Here is a 23223-nt window from a genome sequence, read left to right as displayed (position 1 = left end):
CTTTATTTTTATAACAATTTTTTTTCTTTGCTTCATCTTGGGACCCGGCAAGCCTCTGCATTAGTCCAGCCCTGAATATGAATCAGGTTATCACTCTACTAAATAGCAGCATGCGTAGAGTGCATACCAATAGTGTTGGGTCTGTGACATCCACTTGTATTGATCATATATTGTTCTTTTTACACTGCTGCTACTCTCTGTTTATTGTCTATGCATAGTCATTTTATTTATATATTTTTATTTAACCTGGCAAGTCAGTTAAGAACAATTTCTTATTTACAGTGATAGCCTACCGGGGAACAGTGGGTTAACTGTCTTGTTCAGGCACAGAACGACCGATTTTCACCTTGTCAGCTCGGGGATTCGATCCAGCAACCTTTCAGTTACTGGCCCAACGCTCTAACCACTAGACTACCTGCCGCCCCACTCTTAATGAGTGTAGACAGCCTGCTGCTGCCTGCTGCCATCCTGCTTATCGTCAGATGAGAGGAGGAGAGGAGGTTGGGGCACACGTGGGTAACTTAGGGGCCCTGCCTTAATTGGGTAACTGATTAATAAAACAATTTAAATAAACTGCATAATAAATAAATGTGACTGGTCAATTGTGTGAGTCGGGGGCTGGGCCCAAGCCCATAGGGTGCCCAAGAGAGTAAAAGTTTTTTTTAAAGGCAGGTGAACCTGCAACCACAGCACTTCAATAACACTTGAAATTATGTATTCTTTAAGCATTACAGGGATACGGTTCTGAATATATACAGCAACACCTCCCCCATAGGCATTCCTGTATCTTCTGTAGATGTTAGATCCTTGTATTGCTACTGCTGTATCATCAAAGGAATTATCTAAGTGAGTCTCAGAAATGGCTAATATATTCATGTTATCTGGTGTTAGCAAATTATTGATTTCATTACATTTATTTCTAAGGCTACATATATTAATATGGGCTCATTTTAGCCCTTTCCTGGGTAACTTATCAGAGATATACATAATATGAAAAAGAGCAAACAAAGTAAGAAAAAAAACATTATTCAGCAGTCCATCAACCAGTTGGTGTGTGTAAGTCTGTGTGTGTGTGCTGAGGAGTTGAAGCTACGAACCCACAGGCTTGGCTCTCTGATGACTTCCAGGCTTTTGGGAGGGAGGGTGTACAATGAGCCTGGCGGATGTAAGCAATGTCCGCATGCACTCTGGCAGTTTTAACAGATGAGATCAGTTCTTTCCTCTTCTGGCGCACAGCTTCAGGATAGTCCTCGTTGAGGAAGATATACGTTCCTCTCAAGTTCTTGGCCCTTTTCAGAACAGCTACCTTGTCCTTGAACCTCAGGAACTTGAACACTATCGGCCTGTGCCTATCACCTGGGCCGGTGGTGGGTTCTACAGTCCTGTGGGCGCGCTCAACCTCAATCTACCGGTGGTTCATATTCAGTTTCTCATTGATCATTTCCCTCACTTTGTCCTCAGACTCCATCCAGGTCTCATGTGGAGATTTTGCAATTCCATCCACAACAATATTGTTCCGCATTGATTGTCCCTCGAGATCTGATATCTCCGTTATTGTTATCATACAGAGCTGATGTCCTTTCTCAATGACTTACAGATTGTGGTCATCTGGCCGTTCTCCTGTTTAAACTCATTGAGCTGACCCTGGGAGAACTGAACACTATTCTTCAGGTCCTGGAACTCTCTGGTCAGATCGTCCATTCTTTTATTAGTTGACTCCACCAGTATTTGCACACACCTGAAGCTATTTTCTTGTTGTTGTGATAACTGCTTGTATAACTATTTTTGTTCATTCAAAAGATCCTTCACCTGTGATAGAGAGACACCACTGTCCTCAACGGTATTCCCAATGGCGTTGGCCTTTGTCATTGGTAGCGACGTAGTCTAACGCTGGTACTCCACGCAGTTCCAGCCAGCACAGCTCGCAGGGCCGTTGGAAACAGCAACAAACAGCTGGGATTTAAATCAGCCACAAGCCCGCGAATATCCGCGGTCCCAACCACAAGGGCTAACCGCGTCGCGGGCTGTGTTCAAACTGTCAAGGAAATCTGGCTAGCTTGATATGCTTCGCCAAGCAGCAGTTCTTCAGACCTTAGGGTTTGGCAGTACGTGTGTAATTGGTTCTTCAAGCTTCTGAGATTGAGGTGAGTCCCACATGTGAGATATCTCACTCATAATACCAGAGAACCTGGGTTACGCAAGTAACCTCGAGTTTCCTTGTGTTTGATACCGTTCCATTCATTCCATTGCAGCTATTGAGCCCTGCTTTCTCCCTCCATTGAGTTGGGCAACCCCTAATGCCATAACACATGTCCCCCTTCAGGCCTACCTTGCAGATGCGGGCCACCCGTGCCACCCTGGTCTGGCTGGGGTAGGCCATCTGCTCCTGGTTCCTCTCCGTGAAGAAGAAGTAGATCTTGTCGTCGTCGCCCACTGAGCTGTTGACACTCTCCTTCAGCAGCGCCGAGCCCACAAAGTCCGCCTCTGCTCACACAATAACAAAAACAGATCATCACACTGTGTACATTCTGTCCAACTCCTGGCAAAGCACATACTATGGAGAGATTACTGTTATTGTAATCCTCATACCATGCCACCTACTGATACAGAGGATAATGTAGGTGGAAAGCAAGGATAACCACAGTATATGAATTAGAGTATGCTAAGATGAAGGCAGAGCTTGTATTATGAAGGAATGAATATTAAATGCCCTATATTTTCAGCCAGTACCACAGTTAGTACCACACTTGGGTTCAAATAATTTGATTTGATAATATTTACTGCATTTTAATGACTTTCATATACATTTCAAAACAATTATTTAGACAAAGTTTATTTGAAAATACAAGTAGTTCAATATTGCCGGAATGTATTTGGAAATTGGAATGTATTGTCATGTATTTACAACTAACTCTATTTGAAGTAGTGTATTTTCAAATACTAATACTTTACCCATTGAAGCCCCCACCCAGTTTGACTTGCATGTTCAGGACAGCCCAAGGGGACCCCGAAAAATAGAAATAGTTGATTTGGCCAGTAAATTTGAAAATACTCAAATACACAGAAAATAAGTATTTCAAATACAAATATTTAAATATGCATGTATTTGAACCCAGGTCTGCTTAGTACCATATAGTTGTAGTATAATGTATCAGAATTACAGTTTACATTGGTATTCCAAAATTGCATAGCTGTAGGGATCAAGCAGGACCACAGTGTCCGGTTTAGGGGCGTAGGCATGGGTGGGTCTGGGTGGACACAGGCCCACCCACTGGGGAGCCAGGCCCTGCCAGGCACACCCAATCAGATTGAGCAAAAACAAAAACAAAATTCATTATTATTACAAAAATGCTTCTCCACACACAAACGAATTTCTGGCTATGCCCCTGGTCCGGTCTGGAGCGTGAAGTCAAGAGCTCTGTTGGTCAGCTACTGCGTAGCAACCTAGTGGTGCCAAAAAACCTGGTCTGCCCTAGACAGCCTATATAAATTACAATCGCCAGAACACTGGCACACCAATTTTTTTTAGATGGACGTTTTGGGCTCCCCAAGGTGAATAAAGTTCCCTACAAATTGAGACATTTAAGTAAATAGTGATCCATTCTGACTACAACATTTGTCGTCACACAGGACCACATGCTGACACAGACCAATCACGGACCAGCAGGCTACGAGAAGGCTCCATAGACGTTAAGGTTAACTCTATCAGGCAGGATAAAAATGACTATATCGACCTTGATCTTTTGCTAGTTATGGCCACTTTCACCATGATCCTTAGATAGTTTTTGGTGCCATTCAGCCCCATTCAGCAATATGGCGCGTTTCAAATTCAAATGCTTCTGCCCATCAGGAGTTTTCTATAGAAATACGCGGATAACGTCAGCACTGTCACTATCTACTGGTTTTAATGTCTATGGGATCTAACCACAAAATGAAACCAATGTCTATAAGACAGCCTCTCTTTACCCAGCAGCCATCTGGTGGGGGCCTCCTCTGTCCTCAGAGTGGGGAAAGGGAAGTTCCGACGGACATCCGGAGAGCTGCGGAACTCATACTGGGAGGCTGAGAACATCTCACCGTCTGCAATCAGGACCAGAGAGATGGAGGGATCAAAGAGAGAGAACACAGAACAGGGGATAGATGAGTTTCTCTCAGTTCATTCTTAGTGGTGGGTTAGGGCAAAATAGTGCAGCCCAGGGGGTAGATTAGGGTTCTTACCCACAAGGAGGCCAGTGTAGCCCTTGGCTGGGTCGCAGGGACACCTGTCCCTGCCCTCTTCAAAGCCAGAGGAGAAACTGAAGCGTTCCACATCCTGATAGAAAAGAGAAGAGAGAGGATCAATAACTACAGTAGGGGAATATAGATCAAAACCATCACCAAAGCAGGTAACCCAGCATGCTAATAGAGCACAGTATGAATCATAATACCCATAAAACCTAGCGGTCAAACACGGAAATGGTTCCAATCGATTTTACACCCTTAATTTTCCCATAAGGTATTTTAGAAACACTTAAAATAATCAAATCAAAGTGTATTTGTCACATGCGCCAAATACAACAGTGAAATGCTTACTTACAAAATAAGGGCTGTGTTTTTTTAAATGTATTTTACCTTTAGGCAAGTCAGTAAGAAACATTTCTTATTTTCAATGACATCCTAACTGGGTTAACTGCCTTGTTCAGGGGTAGAACGACAGATTTTTACCTTGTCAGCTCGGCGATTTGATCTTCCAACCTTTAGGTTACAAGTCCGACACTCTAACCACTAGGCTACCTGCCGCCCCTTTTGTGTAGGCTTACCCTGGCTTCAGTGGTCGAAAAAGTACCCAAAGTCATACTTGAGTAAATTGTCATACTTGAGTAAAAGTGAAGATACCTTAATAGAAAATGACTTAGTAAAAGTGAAAGTCACCCAGTAAAATTATACTTGAGTAAAAGTCAAAGTATTTGGTTTTAAGTATACTGAAGTATCAAAAGTAAATGTAATTGCTAAAATATACTTAATTAACAAAAGTAAAAGTACAAGTATAAATAATTTCAAATTCCTTATATTTAGCAAACCAGAAAACATAATTTTCTTTTTTTTATTTACAGATAGCCATGGGCACACTCCAACACTGACATCACAGAGGCAGTAGAAATTGACCAGGGATGTTAACTTGATAAGTGTGTGACCATTTTCCTGTCCTGGTAAGCATTCAAAATGTAATGAGTACTTTTGGGTGTCAGGGAAAATGTATGGAGTAAAAAGTACATAATTTTCTTTTTGAATATAATGTATGGAGTACAAAGTACATAATTTTCTTTCGGAATATAGTGAAGGAATAGTAAGTTGTCAGTTGTCAAAAATATAAATAGTAAAGTAAAGTACAGTACAGATACCCCAAAAACTAAGTATTTTTACCTAAGTACTTTGCACCACTGCCTGGTGTGATGTTTTGACAACCGTGTAAATCTATCTAGGACAACGTGACTTTTATCAATATATAAACCCTGTATTTATTCCCCAAAAATGAAACATTAATTAGCTGCTAATGTGGCTATCATACACAACTACAAATGCCTGTCTCAAGCTTCACGTCACTCACCAGGGCCATGATGATCTGGACGAGACTGCCAAATCGAAGCAAAGGTAAGAATATCTGGATTAACTATCTAATGTTAGCTAAATTTAGTAATGAGTAAATTGGGTAAATTTGTTTAATTTGACAATTCTGTGAACTGTCTAGGGCAAGTTTTGAATTTACACAATACCTGTAATCTAGCTAGTCTTGAGGCAACAGTGTGCTTACTTTACTGCAGGAAGACATTGATCTGTTTGCTGTTACCCTCTGGACAGCAGATTACTAGTATAGCTACAAGGAAAGGTAATGTAACCTTATTTAGTCCTATTTGCATTGGTGGGTTTTAAATGAATTGGTATTCACACATTTGTTTTTGAGGTAGAATTACTGTCATGTTATTGATGCCAAATTGCCAACATTATTCCATAACCAATGGGTGGGCCTGAGTCTTATCACCTCCACTTGGAAAGCTGTTTCCACTTCCTGTAATATTCCAGTCATTGCAGGAAGTCCAGAAGAGGAGTGTGTGAAGGGTTTTGTCCCAGCCCAACTCTAACACCTGATAATCAACATAACAAATCACAGCGATAGGCTATGATTTGTAATCAGGTATGCTTTGTAATCAGGGGTGGATTCATATACTGTAGATGTTATTGATATATAACGCACGCTCCACTCTCAAGTTGAACTTGTTGACTGATGCCAAGGCGATGGTTGGCGAAGATAAAGGGAGCGGCTGCAGACCAGAAGACTGCAGCCAAGGCATCACTGGTCCACACCTGCCCTGTCCTATCTATTTGTAAATTAATGTACTGGCCTTTGTGGTAGTAATTTGTGTAGTAATTTGTTGCATCGTATTGCTCAGTTTATCATTTGTGTCAACTTTGAATTCAATCTTAGCCACAGATTGTTAACTTAATTCATTTTGTACTTGACCTTTATAGACGCAGACCCGAAGACATTCAAGCAGCACTTTGAGAGCATGTATCCAAAGTCTTCAATGGTCCCAGTACTGGTTGATGTGCAGGCCTAAGTGACCACACACTCAAATGGAACTCCAGCTAGGGTAAGATACTTTCATCATTCACACACAGTAGACATAGTCCATGCTTTTGTCACTTCTAGGTTAGACTACTGCAATGCTCTACTTTCCGGTTACCTGGATAAAGCACTAAATAAACTTCAGTTAGTACTTAACACAGCTGCTAGAATCTTGACTAGAACCCAAAAATTTGATCATATTACTCAAGTGCTAGCCTCTCTACACTGGCTTCCTGTTAAAACCTCTTCGGGCTAGGGGGCAGTATTTTCACTTCCGGATGAAAAGTGTGCCCAAAGTAAACTGCCTGCTACTCAGGCCCAGAAGCTAGGAATCAAATCAAATCAAATGTATTTGTCACATACACATGGTTAGCAGGTATTAATGCGAGTGTAGCGAACTGCTTGCGCTCTAGTTCCAACCATGCAGTAATATCTAACAAGTAATATAACCTAACAATTTCACAACAACTACCTTATAAACACAAGTGTAAAGGAATGAATACGAATATGTATATAAAAATATATAAATGAGTGATGGCCGAACGGCATAGGCAAGATGCAGTAGATGGTATAGAGTACAGTATATACATATGAGATGAGTAATGTAGGGTATGAAAACATATAAAGTGGCATTGTTTAAAGTGGCTAGTGATACATTACATCAAGATGGCAAGATGCAGTAGATGGTATAGAGTACAGTATATACATATGAGATGAGTAATGTAGGGTATGAAAACATTATATAAAGTGGCATTGTTTAAAGTGGCTAGTGATACATTTAATTACATCAAGATGGCAAGATGCAGTAGATGGTATAGAGTACAGTATATACATATGAGATGAGTAATGCAGAGTAAGTAAACATTATATAATATAAAGTGGCTAGTGATGATTACATAAATTTTTCCATTATTAAAGTGGCTGGAGTTGAGTCAGTATGTTGGCAGCAGCCACTCAATGTTAGTGATGGCTGTTTAACAGTCTGATGGCCTTGAGATAGAAGCTGTTTTTCAGTCTCTCGGTCCCTGCTTTGATGCACCTGTACTGACCTCGCCTTCTGGATGATAGCGGGGTGAACAGGCAGTGGCTCGGGTGGTTGTTGTCCTTGATGATCTTTTTGGCCTTCCTGTGACATCGGGTGGTGTAGGTGTCCTGGAGGGCAGGTAGTCTGCACCCGGTGATGCGTTGTACAGACCTCACTACCCTCTGGAAAGCCTTCCGGTTATGGGCGGAGCAGCTGCCGTACCAGGCGGTGATACAGCCCGACAGGATGCTCTCGATTGTGCATCTGTAAAAGTTTGTGAGTGTTTTTGGTGACAAGCCAAATTTCTTCAGCCTCCTGAGGTTGAAGAGGCGCTGCTGCGCCTTCTTCACTACGCTGTCTGTGTGGGTGGACCATTTCAGTTTGTCCATGATGTGTACGCCCAGAAGAAACTTAAAACTCTCCACCCTCTCCACTACTGTCCCGTCAATGTAGATAGGGGGCTGCTCTCTCTGCTGTTTCCTTAAGTCCACGATCATCTCCTTTGTGTTGTTGACATTAAGTGTGAGGTTATTTTCCTGACACCACACTCCGAGGGCCCTCACCTCCTCCCTGTAGGCCGTCTCGTCGTTGTTGGTAATCAAGTTTACCACTATAGTGTCGTCTGCAAACTTGATTATTGAGTTGGAGGCGTGCATGGCCAAGCAGTCGTTGGTGAACAGGGAGTACAGGAGTGGGCTGAGAACGCACCCTTGTGGGAACCCAGTGTTGAGGATCAGCAGGGTGGAGATGTTGTTACCTACCCTCACCACCTGGGGGCGGCCCGTCAGGAAGTCCAGTACCCAGTTGCACAGGGCGGGGTCGAGACCCAGGGTCTCGAGCTTAATGACGAGTTTGGAGGGTACTATGGTGTCAAATGCTGAGCTGTAATCGATGAACAGCATTCTTACATAGGTATTCCTCTTGTCCAGATGGGTTAGGGCAGTGTACAGTGTGATGGCGATTGCGTCGTCTGTGGACCTATTGGGGCGGTAAGCAAATTGGAGTGGGTCTAGGGTGTCAGGTAGGGTGGAGGTGATATGGTCCTTGACTAGTCTCTCAAAGCACTTCATGATGACGGAAGTGAGTGCGACAGGGTGGTGGTCATTTAGCTGAGTTGCCTTAGCTTTCTTGGGAACAGGAACAATGGTGGCCCTCTTGAAGCATGTGGGGACAGCAGACTGGGATAAGGCTCTGAGGACGCGGCCGGGGATCCCGTCTGGGCCTGCAGCCTTGCGAGGGTTAACACGTTTAAATGTTTTACTCACGTTGGCTACAGTGAAGGAGAGCCCGCAGGTTTTGGTAGCAGGCCGTGTCAGTGGCACTGTATTGTCCTCAAAGCGAGCAAAAAAGTTGTTTAGTCTGTCTGGGAGCAAGGCATCGTGATCCGCGACGGGGCTGGTTTTTCTTTTGTAATCCGTGATTGACTGTAGACCCTGTAGACCCACATACCTCTCGTGTCTGAGCCGTTGAATTGCGACTCCACTTTGTCTCTGTACTGACGCTTAGCTTGTTTGATTGCTTTGCGGAGGGAATAGCTACACTGTTTGTATTCGGTCATTTTTCCAGTCACCTTGCCCTGATTAAAAGCAGTGGTTCGCGCGTTCAGTTTTGCGCGACTGCTGCCATCAATCCACGGTTTCTGGTTGGGGAATGTTTTAATAGATGCTGTGGGTACAACATCACCGATGCACTTGTTAATAAACTCGCACACCGAATCAGCGTATTCGTCAATGTTGTTGTTAGCCGCAATGCAGAACATATCCCAGTCCACGTGATCGAAGCAATCTTGAAGCGTGGAATCCGATTGGTCGGACAAGCGTTGAACAGACCTGAGTGCGGGAGCTTCCTGTTTTAGTTTCTGTCTATAGGCTGGGAGCAACAAAATGGAGTCGTGGTCAGCTTTTCCGAAAGGAGGGCGGGGGAGGGCCTTATATGTGTCGCGGAAGTTAGAATAACAGTGGTCTAGGGTTTTGCCAGCCCTGGAAGCACAATCAATATGCTGATAGAATTTGGGGAGCCTTGTTTTCAGATTAGCCTTGTTAAAATCCCTGGCTACAATAAATGCAGCCTCGGGATATGTGGTTTCCAGTTTACATAGAGAGTCCAATGAAGTTCTTTCAGGGCCGTCGATGTGTCTGCTTGGGGGGAATATACACGACTGTGATTATGATCAAAGAGAATTCTCTTGGTAGATAATCGGTCGGCATTTGATTGTGAGTAATTCTAAGTCAGGTAAACAAAAGGACTTGAGTTCCTGTATGTTGTTATGATCACACCACGTCTCGTTAATCATAAGGCATTACACCCCGCCTTTCGTCTTACCAGAGAGATGCTTGTTTCTGTCCGCGCGATGCGTGAAGAAACCAGGTGGCTGTACCGACTCAGATAGCGTGTCTCGAGTGAGCCATGTTTCCGTGAAACAAAGAACGTTACAGTCTCGGATGTCTCTCTGGAATGCTACCCTTGCTCGGATTTCGTCTACCTTGTTGTCAAGAGACTGGACATTGGCGAGTAGTATGCTCGGGAGCGGTGCGCAATGTGCCCGTCTACGGAGCCTGACCAGAAGACCGCTCAGTCTGCCCCTTCTTCTACGGCATCGTTGTTTTGTGTCGCCGGCTGGGATCCGATCCATTGTCCTGGGTGGTAGGCCAAACAGAGGATCCGCTTCGGGAAAGTCGTATTCCTGGTCGTAATTTTGGTGAGTTGACGTTGCTCTTATATCCAATAGTTCCTTTCTACTGTATGTAATAAAACCTAAGATTACCTGGGGTAACAATGTAAGAAATAACACATAAAAAAACGAAATACTGCATAGTTTCCTAGGAACGCGAAGCGAGGCGGCCATCTCTGTCGGCACCGGAAGTTTTATTGGATATCATTGGTAGATTTAGATAGAAAACACTCTAAAGTTTCTAAAACTGTTTGAATAATGTCTGTGAGTATAACATAACTGATATGTCAGGCGAAAACCTGAGAAAAATCCATCCAGGAAAAGAAATTGAGGTCACTCTCTTTTCAATGTGTTTTCTATGGGGATCTAGATTTCTGTGGCACTTGCTTGCAGTTTTTATCGCTTCCACTGGATGTCAACAGTCTTTAGAAATTGGTTGATGTTTTTCCTTTGAGAAATGAAGAAGTAGGGGGCTGTTCAGAATGAGGGTCGAGTGAAGTGTACTGTTTGTTAGGGGCGCGCGACCTGAACGCTCGCTCCACTTTGTTTTTATCCGCTATTGAACGCAGTTTATCCCGTCTTAAATTTTATTGATTATTTACGTAAAAAAATACCTAAAGTTGTATTAGGAAAGTTGTTTGAAATGTTTGGAACAAGTTTACAGGTAAGTTATTAGATATTTTGTAGTCATGTTGCGCGAGTTGGAACCGGTGTTTTTCTGGATCGAACGCGCCAAATAAATGGAAATTTTGGAGATATAACAACGGAATTAATCGAACAAAAAGACAATTTGTGCCAACAAAAGAAGATCTTCAAAGGTAAGGCATGAATTATATCGTCATTTCTGCATTTTGTGTCGCGCCTGGCGGGTTGAAATATGAATGTCATGTGTTTGTTTGGTGGGGTGCTATCCTCAGATAATCGCATGGTTTGCTTTCGCCGTAAACCTTTTTGAAATCTGACACGTTGGCTGGATTAACAAGTGTAGCTTTAATTTGGTGTATTGCATGTGTGATTTCATGAAAGTTTAATATTTATAGTATGAATTTGGCGCTCTGCCATTTCACCGGATGTTGTCGAGGGGTTCCGCTAGCGGAACGTCTAGCCGTAACAAGTTAAGGCAAGGGCTGATTTCAAGGTTTTACTGCTAACCTACAAAGCATTACATGGGCTTGCTCCTACCTATCTTTCCGATTTGGTCCTGCCGTACATACCTACACGTACGCTACGGTCACAAGACGCAAGCCTCCTTATTGTCCCCAGAATTTATAAGCAAACAGCTGGAGGCAGGACTTTCTCCTATAGAGCTCAATTTTTATGGAATGGTCTGCCTACCCATGTGAGAGATGCAGACTCGGTCTCAACCTGGCCGGTTCCCCTCTCTCCACTGGGATTCTCTGCCTCTAACCCTATTACAGGGGCTGAGTCACTGGCTTACTGGTGCTCTTCCAAGCCGTCCCTAGGAGGGGTGCGTCACATGAGTGGGTTGAGTCACTGACGTGATCTTCCTGTCCGGGTTGGCGCCCCCGCTTGGGTTGTGCCTCGGCAGAGATCTTTGTGGGCTATACTCGGCCTTGTCTCAGGATGGTAAGTTGGTGGTTTGAAGATATCCCTCTAGTGGTGTGGGGGCTGTGCTTTGACAAAGTGGGTGGGGTTATATCCTGCCTGTTTGGCCCTGTCCGGGGGTATCGTTGGATGGGGCCACAGAGACTCCCGACCCCTCCTGTCTCAGCCTGCAGTAGTTTATGTGTCGGGGGACTAGGGTCAGTCTGTTATATCTGGAGTATTTCTCCTGTTTATCCGGTGTCCTGTGTGAATTTAAGTGTGCTCTCTCTAGTTCTTTCTTTCTCTCGGAGGACCTGAGCCCTAGGACCATGCCTCAGGACTACCTGGCCTGATGACTCCTTGCTGTCCCCAGTCCACCTGGCCGTGCTGCTGCTCCAGTTTCAACTGTTCTGCCCGCGGCTATGGAACCCTGACCTGTTCACCGGAGGTGCTACCTGTCCCAGACCTGCTGTTTTCAACTCTCTAGAGACCGCAGGAGCGGTAGACATACTCTTAATGATCGGCAATGAAAAGCCAACTGACATTTACTCCTGAGGTGCTAACCTGTTGCACCCTCGACAACCATTGTGATTATTATTATTTGACCCCGCTGGTCATCAATGAACATTTGAACATCTTGGCCATGTTCTGTTATAATCTCCACCCGGCACAGCCAGAAGAGGACTGGCCACCCCTCATAGCCTGGTTCTTCTCTAGGTTTCTTCCTAGGTTCTGGCCTTTCTAGGGAGTTTTTCCTTTTCCTAGTCACCGTGCTTCTACACCTGCATTGCTTGCTGTTTGGGGTTTTAGGCTGGGTTTCTGTACAGCACTTTGTGACATCAGCTGATGTAAGAAGGGCTTTATAAATACATTTGATTGATTGATTGATTGACATCGTGTCAACAAAATGCTGTCTTCAATGCTTAAGGCCAGGCACCACACCCTCATAGGGTACTTTTCCCCCCTTAATCATATCACAATCAACTTTTACCAGTTAAATGTAGACACAAATTTCTGAATATTTTATATTAAACATTTTCTGAAATATGTTATTCAAATATGCAAATGAGGTGATATCTCATTAAATATGCTAATATTTCCATATCGCGCAAATCCATTTTTCAGGACACTGGATGAAGTCAGCCTAAATATTTAAATTGAATTTTGTTAAGACACTCCATGATGGAACATGTCCAGAGCAGATCTATCTGTAAAATACTAAAGACATGTGTGTAAAATGCATTTTTGGCATATTTTTCCATAGAAAATGTAATCTAGAATATAAATAAATAAGCATATCAACAATTCCCTCTAGGCAGGTCTGGAGAACATATCTATTCAGATGCTTCTGAAGCTGAGAAAAATTAGTTGGCGTGTGGGAAGAGTCTGCCTTTCGGGAAATTGCAGTGAAAGACAAGTACACTGAATTTAGACTACCAAACGCCTATTTAGAAAGGGGAAAGAGAAAAGGCAACCTAGTTGCCTAGTCAGTTGTCCAACTGAATGTATTCAACTGAAATGTGTCTTCCGCATTTAACCCAACCCCTCTGTGACCCAATAACCATCTGTTCAAAGTAAGTTACTAAATATAGTCCAGTTTGTAACAATCTCTATGAAATGGGCTTTAAATGATGTGTCATTTAATGAGTGAGATTTGAAATCATTGATGTATGTCCATTTTTTTAAGTGTTTCAAACTCATTAAAATGTTGATGAAGGATAATGATGATAAACTTAAGAAAATATACATTTTCATCAAGTTTTTGTCATTTTTATGTTTACTTTTTGAAAATACTAATATTAATGGACCAAAACACCAACAAATCTCAAAATTGAAAGGTAGATGCAAGAATGTCATTTCATTCTGTGGTGACTGGCCTTAAGTTATGTTGTGTATGGCTCAATTTGTTGAAATGCTGTGGTCACTCATCGTCTTTAATGTTGTTATTCACATACACACAATGACCATGATATGAATGCTGCAACTGACAGAATGACTACGATGGACAACGCTGAGACCCCGATTATAACCGGACATTGGCCCGGATTTTTGTGACAATGGCCTAAAAGGGGTACAGAAACAATCCAGCACCCCATTTTATGTTTATTCCATGACCAACCATCCCTCTAGCTACCCCTTATTCCAGACTATGCCTTTTATGCCCGATGGTCCCTCAACTTCACACACTTTGGAACTCTCCATCTTATCTCTATAAACCCACCCTACCAATTGCCCAATTTCCCTATGCTGCTTCCTTCACTGCTACTTTTGATGTGATTACATCGTTTTTAAAGTGCTGTGGTGTACTGTTTTTGCTACCTTTTTTCCCGCTTGTGTAATGCCGTTCTCCTGCTTATTCTAGGGTTCAGACTGAATGCAGTGTTAAACGGGCTGGTCACAATTGACAGCGGCAACATGGACCTGTTAAATTGACAAGAAGGGTGTTGATACAGCTGCGTGTAGGCATGGCTTCCTTGTTTTGAGTCCGTTTCTCATTCTGCTGGAGTTCAGCTAGCATTTTATATTAAACATATCTTACACACCCAGTTGTTTCTCCATTTGTAACTCACCCACTGAAAATCACAATATGCTGTTTTACATTTTGGTCTAATTCCTGAAATGGAAAAGCAGAAGAATCTGTGCGCTCTTGGATAAGTTAGTAATAATAATTAATATGGTGCTCTTCAATGTCCCAGGTTTCTGGCATTGATGAATAAATAATGTAATTTTTACTTCAAGTCAGATGTTTATATGTTATGTATGAAAGGCATATGTATGTATTGTTTACTATTTAGATTTATTTAATTGATGTAATTGTTGGAGTTCGGGTGTTTGACGTGATTGATGGGTGACTAGGTCTATTCTTGTCAAATAAATATGCTTATTCATTCGTGATTATGGATGCATTCTGCAATGAGTTAATCTGGTTTTGAATCTGCAACAAGTTAGATCTGAATTTCTTAAAATATAGCAGTGCATTCTGACACCATGAATTGAAATAGATTTCACCTCATTCATATAGATGGCAGAAATAATAACGGATTAAATATAGACTGCCACTGGCTGAAGGAGAAAACGATCTTGCTAATTTAATCTAGGAAGCTAGCTAGCTTCTTTGCAAAAATCTGGCCTAGAATTCGTAGCCCATTGTAAATATCTGACTGCTACTAGGTTAGTATTATGTTCAAGACACAAGACCAAATGCATAAATAAGACCACAAATATTAGTTAAATTAAATATGGAACAGTAAATGAAAATTTTCAACATATCTTTCATTTTGGATCAAGGAAGCTAGTAGCCAGCTAGTTGACAGCAAAGGTGTCAACTAGAGATGACGTGCAGGAGCTTGCAGGGATTTGTAGTGTTGCAGGACGTCTCATTGGATGCTAATTAGCATTTTTGAATCTGAGAGTAAATAGAGCTGAATATATTGATAAAAGTCACCTTGTCCGAGAGAGATTTACACTGTTATCAAAACGTCACGCCAGGGAAAGCCTACACGAAACACAGACCTTGTTTGAAGTGGTTCTAAGATCTCCTTTGGGAAAAATGGATGATGAAAAAATGTTTGGAACCATTTCCGTGTTTGACCACTAGGTTTTATGGGGATTATGACGTGTCCACAGTGGGGCTCTATGGGCAGTTTGTTGGGAGCCAGAATATAAACCAGGAAATCCTCAGCAAAAGGAAGGACAGCTCTTACTATGTAAGCACAGAGGGGCCTGAAGGCGTGCGTGCCACAGACGTACAGGTGAGTCTCATTGTACCTCTGCAGGAAGCGGATGTGATTGTAACAATCTGTCTGTAGGAGACACAACAGTATGGTTATACATCTATATAACATCAACCTAATCTTGAAGGCTAATGCATTCACTTGACTCCTTCTTGATCAGGAACACATTATAATAACAACACCACATAATTGTTATACTAGATAGGGCCATCTAAGCGAGAGCGAGAGCGAGAGCGAGTTTGTGTGTTGAGCAGTGGGTGCTACACGTCTTTGGTTATACCTGATTGTCTTTTCCTTTGTTGAGACACTGCTTCTTCTGCTCTGCCGAAGCTTCCCAATCAATCTGCAAACATCGGGAGACAGTAATGACCACTCAGTGGGAGCATGGGGCAGTGTACCATGGCAATATTTCAATACTGCAGTGAATACTCCATTTTAATACTCCAGTTACTCCCATCAACTACATCATTGTGTTTTAATCTATTCTATTGGCCCGTGGGTAAATTTGCCCCCTACATTTAATCCAATACTCACACTGCAAAAAATGTACCTATAATAGGATTTACTGAATCTCCTTAAGGCTATTATTAGCCTGTCCTGTTTAAAAGTTGTGAAAGAGAAAAAGATTTGTGAAATAGGGTTAGTTTTGCCATTGCAACATATCGGTTATATGATATGTTGTGCTGTACCAGCTAACCAGTTAACCAGTTATAATACAATACAACGTTGTTGCCCTTCGAAACGGAAAGTTAGCGTCCTGGCTGGTACTCACCGTGAGATTGCCAGGTGTAGAGATGTTGGTGGTGTCCAGGGCGTAGAGAGCCCCCCTGGCCCCTACATACAGCACCCCATTGTCCTCCTCCAGTAGCAGTGTGCTGTAGTTCTGAGAAGGGCTGCTGAACCGCTGGCAACCCAGCAGGCCTGAAAACAAACACACAAACTTACTGAGACAATTTAACTGAACCTGCATTGTGGTATTTGCACAGTTTTCCAATGGTCAAATAAAGTCACAGAATGGTTTGGTACTGGAAAAACCTATATTATTTCTACTGCCAAGCACAGGTACAGTTGAAGTCAGAAGTTTACATACACTTAGGTTGGAATAATTAAAACTAATTTTTCAACAACTCCACACATTTGTTGTTAACAAACTATAGTTTTGGCAAGTTGGTTAGGACATCTACTTTGTGCATGACACAAGAAATTCTTCCAACAATTGTTTACAGACAGATTATTTCACTTATAATTCACTGTATCACAATTCCAGTGGGTCAGAAGTTTACATACACTAAATTGACTGTGCCTTTAAACAGCTTGGAAAATTCCAGAAAATGATGTCATGGCTTTAGAAGCTTCTGATAGGCTAATTGACATAATTTGAGTCAATTGGACGTGTACCTGTGGATGTATTTCAAGGACTACCTTCAAACTCAGTGCCTCTTTGCTTGACATCATGGGGAAATAAAAAGAAATCAGCCAAGACCTCAGAAAAAAATTGTAGACCTCCACAAGTCTGGTTCATCCTTGGGAGCAATTTCCAAACACCTGAAGGTACCACGTTCATCTGTACCATCAATAGTACGCAAGTATAAACACCATGGGACAACGCAGCCGTCATACAGCTCAGGAAGGAGACGCATTCTGTCTCCTAGAGATGAACGTATGTCACGTTCCTGACCTATTTTCTGTTGTTTTGTATGTGTTAGTCGGTCAGGGCGTGAGTGTGGGTGGGCATTTCTATGTTTTCTGTTTCTATGTTGGTTTAAAGGGTGACCTAATATGGCTCTCAATTAGAGGCAGGTGTTTTTCATTTCCTCTGATTGAGAGTCATATTAAGGTAGGTGTTTTCACACTGTTTGTTTGTGGGTGGTTGTCTCCTGTGTCTGTGTATATGTTTGCACCATACGGGACTGTTTCGTTCGTTCGTTTGTTTTGTAGTAAGTACTTGTTCGTTCGTTCTTCGTGTTTCATGTAAGTTCATCGTTCTAAGTCTGTCTACTTTCGTTTTGTTATTTTGTATCATTTCAAGTATAGTTCGTTTTGTTCTTGTAAATAAATCATTATGTATTCACAACCCGCTGCGCCTTGGTCGAATCACTACTCCTCCTCTTCGTATGAAGAGAGAGAGGAACACCGTTACAACGTACTTTGGTGCGAAAAGTGCAAATCAATCCCAGAACAATAGCAAAGGACCTTGTGAAGATGCTGGAGGAAACGGGTACAAAAGTATCTAAATCCACAGTAAAACAAGTCCTATATCGACATAACCTGAAAGGCCACTCAGCAAGGAAGAAGCCACTGCTCCAAAACCGCCATAAAAAAGCCAGACTACGGTTTGCAACTGCACATGGGGACAAAGATCGTACTTTTTGGAGAAATGTCCTCTGGTCTGATGAAACAAAAACGGTTTGGCCATAATGACCATCGTTATGTTTGGAGGAACAAGGGGGAGGCTTGCAAGCCAAAGAACACCATCCCAACCATGAAGCATGCGGGTGGCAGCATCATGTTGTTGGGGGTGCTTTGCTGCAGGAGGGACTGGTGCACTTCACAAAATAGCTGGCATCATGAGGGAGGAAAAATATGTGGATATATTGAAGCAGCATCTCAAGACATCAGTCAGGAAGTTAATGCTTGGTCGCAAATGGGTCTTCCAAATGGACAATGACCCCAACCATACTTCCAAAGTTGTGGCAAAATGGCCTAAGGACAGCAAAGTCAAGGTATTGGAGTGGCCATCACAAAGCCATGACCTCAATCCTATAGAACATTTGTGGACAGAACTGAAAAAGCGTGTACGAGCAAGGAGGCCTACAACATAATGTCACACCAGCTCTGTCAGGAGGAATGGGCCAAAATTCACCCAACTTATTGTGGGAAGCTTGTGGAAGGCTACCCAAAACATTTGACCCAAGTTAAACATTTTAAAGGCATTGCTACCAAATACTAATTGAGTGTATGTAAACTTCTGACCCACTGGGAATGTGATGAAAGAAATAAAAGCTGAAATAAATCATTCTCTCTACTATTATTCTGACATTTCACATTCTTAAAATAAAGTGGTGATCCAAACTGACCTAAGACAGGGAATTTGTACTAGGATTAAATGTCAGCAATTGTGAAAAAATGACTTTAAATGTATTTGGCTAAGGTGTATGTAAACTTCCGACTTCAACTGTACATGCTTCCACTTTTCAGAATAAGAAAACATTATGTTGAGTCTGGTATTATTCCTGTATTAGGGTATACATCTTGCCTCAGAATGGCTGTACTGGCTGTACTTAAAGTTGTACTTAAAGTAATATAGTTGGAATATTATGCACATACTTTCTCTTTACAATGGTTTCTGTGACCCTATAGCAGGCTGTGTTTTCTACCAATTCTTTCTATTTTCCGGTATCTTAACTCTGCCCCTATGCTCCACACACAGATGCAGTATAGACTCTCTATCAGAAGTAAAGGAGTGTAACAAATTGACTGAAACAAGCGTTCCTCTGTCCCCAGTAAATCAATGGGCGGGACGAAATTAACATAAATTCCCTTATTACTGCGAGCAGCCTGGGACACACTCCCATCAATTCACCAGAGAAAGGAGAGGGGGGGGGGGGGAGAGGAATAAAGGGGGAGAAAGAGGAGGGGGGGAAAGGAGGAGAGGAAAAAGAGGGGGAGGAGGATAGAGGAAGGAAAAAGAGGAGGACAAGGGGAGGAGAGGATAAAAAGAGAGGAGGGTATACCCATCTGCACCTCGCTGATTCATATTACTCAGTGTATTTTCCATTGTTCCTCCCTCCTTCTGTCCATCCCTGCCTCTCCATCTCTCACTTATTCACGCTATCTCTGTCAGCTTCCATCTCCTTCTTAATCGCTCTTTCTCTTTCTATCCCGTATCCTCACTTTTGAATCTTGATCTTCAAACTCCATCAATTAACTTTCAGCGCTCCTATATCAAATGATTATCTTCTATCTTATCTTCTAAATGAGACCACATCTAATTATTGCAGCAACCTAGATGAAAACAATGACCTCTTTTCACATCTCGTAGGCAGGGCAGTTTGCCCCCATTTTAGACGTTCTAGACTGCTGATAAAATATTTTTGTTTGATCAGTTTCCATGAATTAAGTGAAAAACACAAGGGAATGAATGTGTAACCCTGTGTTGTTCGTCTGCTGTATTTTCTTCAAGGGATATGAAGCGCAGACCCTGTACAATATGTACAACCCATAGAAACATGCAATGGTTTTGAGCAGGTGCTGTGCATATTCAGCAAAAAAAAAAAGACTAATCGATTTGATGCTCCCATGAGGTAAATTGAAACAATGTTTTGAGTCTTTGGTCTTCTAACGGTCAAAACATTGTTACAATAACACATACAGACACTTGAAATAATAGATTTGCAGGGTGCCAAGGCTTACTATACACACAGTTACGCCAGTCAGATTGATTAGGTTATTCTAATAGGTTTAAAGACATGCTCTGGTACTTTGGTGACTATAAAGTATTTTTTAAATCTCCCATTTTGGGCTGGATGTATCAATGTGTAGTTCATACATGCATAATCCTTAAGCAGAATTATTGTCTTGCCTTAATTAGTCACAAAATCCCTAGTTTGAAAGCAATTGTTTTTCTGGGAGCTGTGCTGCGCTATTTTCCCTACATTTTCCCCCATGTGGGCCAGCCCCTTAGCAATTCCAGTTCAACCAATGAGCTTCAGCCCCTCGCCATATGAGTGACAGCTAGCAAGATGCACATGATGCACCCACAGCAGAGCGGGAGAGAGAGCAATGACATGGTGCACATATCTGCACATATGTGACAGAGTACGTCATTTTCGGGGACCACTTTTGGCTCCTGAGCTCTACTTTCAGAACTACTGGCTGAAAAGTATACAAACGTATCGGAGAATCCTTTTAATAATGTAATTAAATGCTTTACTGAAGTTTTGGACAAAAAAGTCAATACATCTCTGTGGACAGTTACAAATAACTCAACCACCCTCGCAGACTGCAATGGCTAAAATGAATTTGGGACTGCCAGTTACTACAACAAATACTAAATGTTGTTGTCACTGGTAAAGTCACTTTGATATGCTGTCAAACCTCTTTGAAGACCCCCTCCCTACACAAACAGTCTAAATAGTATCTCAGGGATACAATGGTGATACTATGAGTAGCACCCATGACCATAACCAGACTGAGTCGGTGTCAACCCACTACCCACCCCCTATGTCTTGAGGGCACCAGGCAGCCAGGCAGGCAGAGAGCTAGGCAGCCAGGCAGGCAGAGAGCTAGTCAGACAAGCAGGCAGAGCCATGAGTGAGCCATGAGGATCTCTTCTCCACTCACCAACTCAAAGGTCAGGACACACTGGGGGGGTTATGAGGAGAGGTAGGTGCAGTCACGACACAGCAGGACACACAAACACAAACAGAACGACAGACGTGCGTGCACACAGACACAAATACACACAGGCGCAGGAAGACAGACAGACACACTCACACTATAACTGTCCCTTTCTCAACAACCCAACTTTAACCCCACAGGAACGTTATGTTTAGTCTAAGATCATGTTATTTTGCACAGTCACAATGACAGCCCATGGCAATGTAAAAACACATTTCAATTTTCACTTATTCTATGAGTCATCCAAGAGTGTGCACGGGAAGTGGCTTGGATTCTACATAAAATAAATAGTGGCAGACCATATGACGTAACATGCCACGCATGATGACAATGATGAGGATGACGCAAAATGGCCGCCACCCAAGGCAGTTGGGGGCGAAGATTCCTTGATGTCTGTCAGAAGCCTGACCAATGAGCTGCTCTGAAGGCAATGTTCTGAGGCCAAACAAACACATATGACAATTGTGAAATTTTGGGTAACAATTCATTGTCATGCAAATGACCAAGGTAAATGTTGTAATTCTTTTCTATTTTATTTATTTTTTAAGCTTGTAATGTATCATAATGCATCTTTGAAAATGACCTATGCCATACCTAATCAATACAGCACAGCTTCGGTGACACCCTGTCGCAAATGGTTTTGACAGCTTGGAACGTTTGGAATTGATGCTCCTCCTGCGCCTTTCTGCACGTAAACATTTTTAAAAGTTTATCGGGTAAATCTACTTGAAAATAAAGTTGAATGTATTAAAATGATTATGACAAGAAAAACCAAGGTCGGTTACACGATTATACAATAATTGTGACAGCCCTACACATCAGTATTAGGAAGGCCAGCCTTCTCCTGACTACACAAAAAAAATAGAATCTATTAAGCATAGCTCCAGTCCTCGAGGGTCACAGTCCTGCTGATTTCATCTATGCCTTTTACATGAACTAGCAGCTAGCTTCCACCTGGGAAACAATACGTTCACTTTCCAGACATCATGTACCCATACCAGGGACAAACCAGCAGGACTGGGAAACTTGTGGGCCTGAGTTGTGCACTTCTGATGTAGAGAGAGAGAGAAGGAGGGAAAGAGAGCGAGAGAGAGAGAGAGAGAGAGAGAGAGTGAGTACAGGATAGGCAGGGACCAAGAGAGAAAGACAGGTAGAAAGAGGGAGAGAGAGAGAGAAAGAGACATATATATATATATTGGCTTGCGGTTCCTGCTCTAAACCCACAGCACAAGCTGCACATTGGGCTCTGTTAATCGATGATGAGAGTCCACAAAGCGAGGGGGCATGCCAGTTGAATCTGAGCTGACAGAGCGGTTTCTATTTAACATTGTCGAATGCACCCTGTGTGTACACTGAACATACACACTTTGCACCTATGCCATTTCACCTGACTCAAAGCTCTTTCAGTGTGTGTGTGTGTGTGTGTGTGTGTGTGTGTGTGTGTGTGTGTGTGTGTGAGCCTTGGGGTAAATTGAGCCAATGGCAAATTTATCAAATTGAAGTGTTTTCTTCCCAGGCGTAACGCAAGGCATTATTACTGGGATATGAGGTAACAACAGGGTCTGGCTAAAAGTGTTTTAAAAAAGTACAAAGTGTTTATTAGGTGCTAAGCCTGTGTTAGAAAATACTTAAAATGATTAAAAGACAAAAAGCGATTGTGATTGTGTTGAAGTGTGTTTAGGAAATAAAGATAGACATGATATAAAAAAGTAGGGTTAATACTTAATTCAGTACAGAAATGTGTAGGCGGCTTAACTTGCCCTGTCCCTTGGCTCAGCTTACCCCACGCTCGGGGTAAGTTGTGCCAAGAGAACACTTTTTTAAGACAAGCTATGTTTTATAAAATGGAATGTGTACATGAATTCTGATTATTTCTAAGCATACACAATATTCTTTTTTATCAATGTTATTAATTTAGGGGTAGACCAGCTTTAATATTGCAGATAGATTGTAATTGTAATCAATGTAATTGTCTGCATCACTTCCAATCCCCCATATTTTTTTGGTGTATATTTTCCTATATTATTTTCCCCTAACCCTACCATCCCTCCCCTAATTAGAGTAAACTAACAGACAACAACACTTAGGCTTCTACTTCCAGCGTATACAGATGAAGTCGGAAGTTTACATACACCTTAGCCAAATACATTTAAACTCAGTTTTTCACAATTCCTGACATTTAATCGAAGTACAAATTCCCTGTCTTAGGTCAGTTAGGATCACCACTTTATTTTAAGAATGTGAA

General features: G+C 42.2%; 1 protein-coding gene and 1 long non-coding RNA gene across 4 annotated transcripts in view; one reads left to right on the top strand and one right to left on the bottom strand.

Moving 5' to 3' along the window:
- The window catches only part of LOC139541970 (semaphorin-4G-like), a 73219-nt gene that overhangs the window by 18119 nt on the left and 31877 nt on the right, over positions 1-23223 (bottom strand). For all 3 annotated transcript variants that reach the window (XM_071346911.1, XM_071346909.1, XM_071346910.1), the window contains exons 3-8: positions 16351-16499; positions 15859-15921; positions 15549-15647; positions 4219-4312; positions 3967-4080; positions 2330-2484 (exon numbers count right to left, since the gene is read on the bottom strand). In XM_071346911.1, coding sequence (XP_071203012.1) covers positions 2330-2484; positions 3967-4080; positions 4219-4312; positions 15549-15647; positions 15859-15921; positions 16351-16499 — 674 coding nt within the window. The remainder of the gene's footprint in view (positions 1-2329; positions 2485-3966; positions 4081-4218; positions 4313-15548; positions 15648-15858; positions 15922-16350; positions 16500-23223) is intronic.
- On the top strand, positions 4418-7481 carry LOC139541972 (uncharacterized). The gene is made up of 4 exons (XR_011668433.1): positions 4418-5189; positions 5591-5631; positions 5802-5866; positions 6508-7481. It is a non-coding gene; the product is annotated as an uncharacterized lncRNA (long non-coding RNA).

Source organism: Salvelinus alpinus, chromosome 17, assembly GCF_045679555.1.
Source record: "Salvelinus alpinus chromosome 17, SLU_Salpinus.1, whole genome shotgun sequence".
In the NCBI taxonomy this organism is placed as follows: domain Eukaryota; kingdom Metazoa; phylum Chordata; class Actinopteri; order Salmoniformes; family Salmonidae; genus Salvelinus; species Salvelinus alpinus.
Note: the sequence above shows the minus strand (reverse complement) of the source record. Positions and strands in the feature narration are given on the sequence as shown.